This window comes from Portunus trituberculatus, chromosome 33, assembly GCF_017591435.1.
Source record: "Portunus trituberculatus isolate SZX2019 chromosome 33, ASM1759143v1, whole genome shotgun sequence".
Taxonomy (NCBI): Eukaryota; Metazoa; Arthropoda; class Malacostraca; order Decapoda; family Portunidae; genus Portunus; species Portunus trituberculatus.
This window is the reverse complement of record NC_059287.1, coordinates 14,146,963-14,150,133: the sequence shown is the minus strand read 5'-3', so window position 1 is coordinate 14,150,133 and position 3,171 is coordinate 14,146,963. Positions and strand designations below refer to the sequence as shown.

General features: G+C 52.2%; 1 protein-coding gene across 1 annotated transcript in view; it reads left to right on the top strand.

The window, feature by feature from the left end:
- The window catches only part of LOC123512381 (serine proteinase stubble-like), a 3,969-nt gene extending 3,040 nt beyond the window's left edge, over positions 1-929 (top strand). The window contains exons 5-6 of the mRNA XM_045268766.1: positions 8-190; positions 336-929. Of these exons, the coding sequence (XP_045124701.1) occupies positions 8-190; positions 336-756 (604 nt within the window). The 3' untranslated portion in view covers positions 757-929. The remainder of the gene's footprint in view (positions 1-7; positions 191-335) is intronic.
- The last annotated feature ends 2,242 nt before the right edge of the window (positions 930-3,171 follow it).

The window sequence follows — 3,171 nt, the reverse complement described above, 5'->3', positions numbered from 1 at the left end:
CCCACAGGTTGGACGCCTACGCCGTCAGAATCCGCCTGGGTGACTGGGACGTCTCTTCCACCTATGAGTTCTACAGCCACGTGAACGTGCCCGTGCAGTGGATCGTGGTGCATCCTGAATACTACAGCGGCGACCTTAGCAACGACCTGGCCGTCATCAGGTTGCAGACATATGTCGACTTTGCCGCCAAGTGAGTAGCAGTGAGAGGAGTGCTGCAGGGACACTTGTATACGTAATATGTGCTGAGCAGCGCAGCAGTATTCACCTGACAGACTTATGTAACACTTGGCCATTCCTGAGAGGTAACACCAAACATTTGTTCCTCCCACCCACAGCCCACACATAAGGCCCGTCTGCCTGCCGCCCCACCATTCTGACTTCGTGGGCCACCGCTGCGTGTCCACGGGCTGGGGCAAGGACGCCTTCGACAACCACGGCAAGTTCCAGAGTCTCCTACGCAAGGTGGAGCTGCCCGTGGTGGACCGCGCCACGTGCCAGGCCGCGCTGGCCTACGAGCGTCTGGGCAGCGCCTTCAGGCTGTCCCCGGGGGCGCTGTGTGCCGGGGGCGAGGAGGGCCGCGACACTTGCCAAGGGGACGGCGGCGGCGCCCTGGTGTGTAAGGACTATGACGGCGCCTTCCAGCTGGCCGGCCTTGTATCCTGGGGCCTAGGGTGCGGGCGTGCGGGCGTGCCAGGAGTGTACGTGGACGTTGCTCACTATGCCCACTGGATCCACGAGATCACCGAGGCACACTAACTCCCCCTCACCCCCTACTCCCACCCCTACCCAGCCAGGCGTGCCCTGGTGACATTGTAAGCATACATTATGCAGCTTTCCTGTGTGTGACGCGTCTTGTGAAGCTTGACTAGCTGTCTGCCATATGTATTGTTGTTGTCCTATACTATTTAATTTAATACAGCGTTACGTCAACACTGGCTACCTGTTATTACTTCTGTCCCAGTGTTGCGATCCTTTCTTCCCTTGTACCGTTAGCAACGCGTACAGTTAACGGCGGCAAGCGATCATGCCTACACGCCGGGTTCCGGAAAGCGTCGTTTAATGTTTAAGCGGCCATTCAGGAAGGCAACACGAGAAATGTGTGTCCCGTTTATCGCGGCGAGCACGTGCCGGCTTTCCGGAGCGCGATGGAGGGCCGCGGTAAGGCGCCCGTTGAGGCATCGCAGGAACAAGTCACCCCTGCAGCGGCTGGCGGAATGAGGCGTGCTTGTGGCGCAAAGATTTCACGTCCAGGTGAGGTATTGGCGCACGGTGAACTGATCGAGGCACCTGACACTTGGCCAGACCAGAGGCAACAATTAGAGGAGCTTGTAATCACTGCTCCCACTACGTCACGCCACACAACACTGCCGACACGCACCCCAACACACTGCCACCACCCATCACCCATGTCCGAGCCACACACAGACCACATCACGTAACTCACGCCACACACCCAGAGAGAGAGAGAGAGAGAGAGAGAGAGAGAGAGAGAGAGAGAGAGAGAGAAAGAGAAACGAAATAAGATGAAACACAACAACGATGGTGAAAAAGAAAGAGAAAGAGAAGCAGAATAAAAAGAATAAAATAAGGAAAACACAACAATTCAAATGACTAATAAAGCAGTAAATACGACCTCCCTTACGGACGCCGCTTATTGGTGTGGTGTTGCATTGCGTCTTTACGAGGCACAAAAATATAATCGTCTCCCTTAAAAATCTTACGACGTCTTCGGTTTTCTTTTTACACTCAAGGTAGAGACCAAGGTCTCTCAAAGACCCTGGTAGAGATGAGGAGAGCGGACACACACACACACACACACACACACACACACACACACACACACACACACACACACACACACACACACACACACACAGAGAGAGAGAGAGAGAGAGAGAGAGAGAGAGAGAGAGAGAGAGAGAGAGAGAGAGAGAGAGAGGTTTACTCTCACTCCTCTCACTGCGCGACTATTTGCAGCATTTCTCTTCCCCTATTCTAACGTAACCTTTCCTCCCTCACACACACACACACACACACACACACACACACACACACACACACACACACCGGTAAGCGGCGAGGCAAATGGGCAAGCCTCTTAATGTGTTCACCTAGCAGTAAATAGGTACGGGATGTAACTCGAGGGATTGGCCTCGCTTTCCCGGTGTGTGTTGTGTGTTGATGTGGTCTCAGTCCTACCCGAAGATCGGTCTATGAGCTCTGAGCTCGCTCCGTAATGGGGAAGACTGGCTGGGTGACCAGCAGACGACTGAGGTGAGTTACACACACACATACACACAAACGTGGCAGACAAAAGGTGCGCTTCTCCAGGTACAGAAGACTAATTGGTCTCGCTAATGGAAACTGCTCAGGTAAGAAACACACCTTGAGAAACCAAATTTAGATCACTGACCTGACCTTCCTATGGCTAGAGTAATGAACCGTATTAGTCTCACTCTTCCTCCTCCTTCTCCTCCTCCTCCTCCTCCTCCTCCTCCTCCTCCTCCTCCTCCTCCTCCTCCTCCTCCTCCTCCTCTTCCTCCTCCTCCTCCTCTTCTTTTTTTTCTTCTTCAGGTCATTTAGCTTTTACCTGGAAAAGCAGATAGAGAAAATTACTTAGTGTGATTCTTCTAGTCTTTATGTTTTATTCTTTTATCTGTTCAATTCCTTCGTTATTCTCTCTCTCTCTCTCTCTCTCTCTCTCTCTCTCTCTCTCTCTCTCTCTCTCTCTCTCTCTCTCTCTCTCTCTCTTATCCTTCGTGCAATTATTATGATCCACTTTCAGCCAGTCCTTTATTCCAAATCATTATCAACCACCTTTCTAATCCCACTTCCTTCCAATCGTTTCCTCAGCACCATCTTTCTCCTAATCCTGCCTCTCCTTCCTCACCAAGTGCTCCTACACCCCTTCCCCTCCGTCGTTAGCGCCGCTCCCTTCCACACGCTGCAGGAGTCAAGGATGTGGAAGTCTGTCGCTTTTAGTTCCGTTTGAAGCCGTTAGAGTAATTTAGTAAGCGCCCCATATAAAGAGGGAAGGAGGGAGAAGAAAGGGGCGCGAAAGAAATACGGATATTGCCATCTACAGAGAGAGAGAGAGAGAGAGAGAGAGAGAGAGAGAGAGAGAGAGAGAGAGAGAGAGAGAGAGAGAGAGAGAGAGAGAGAGAGAGAGAG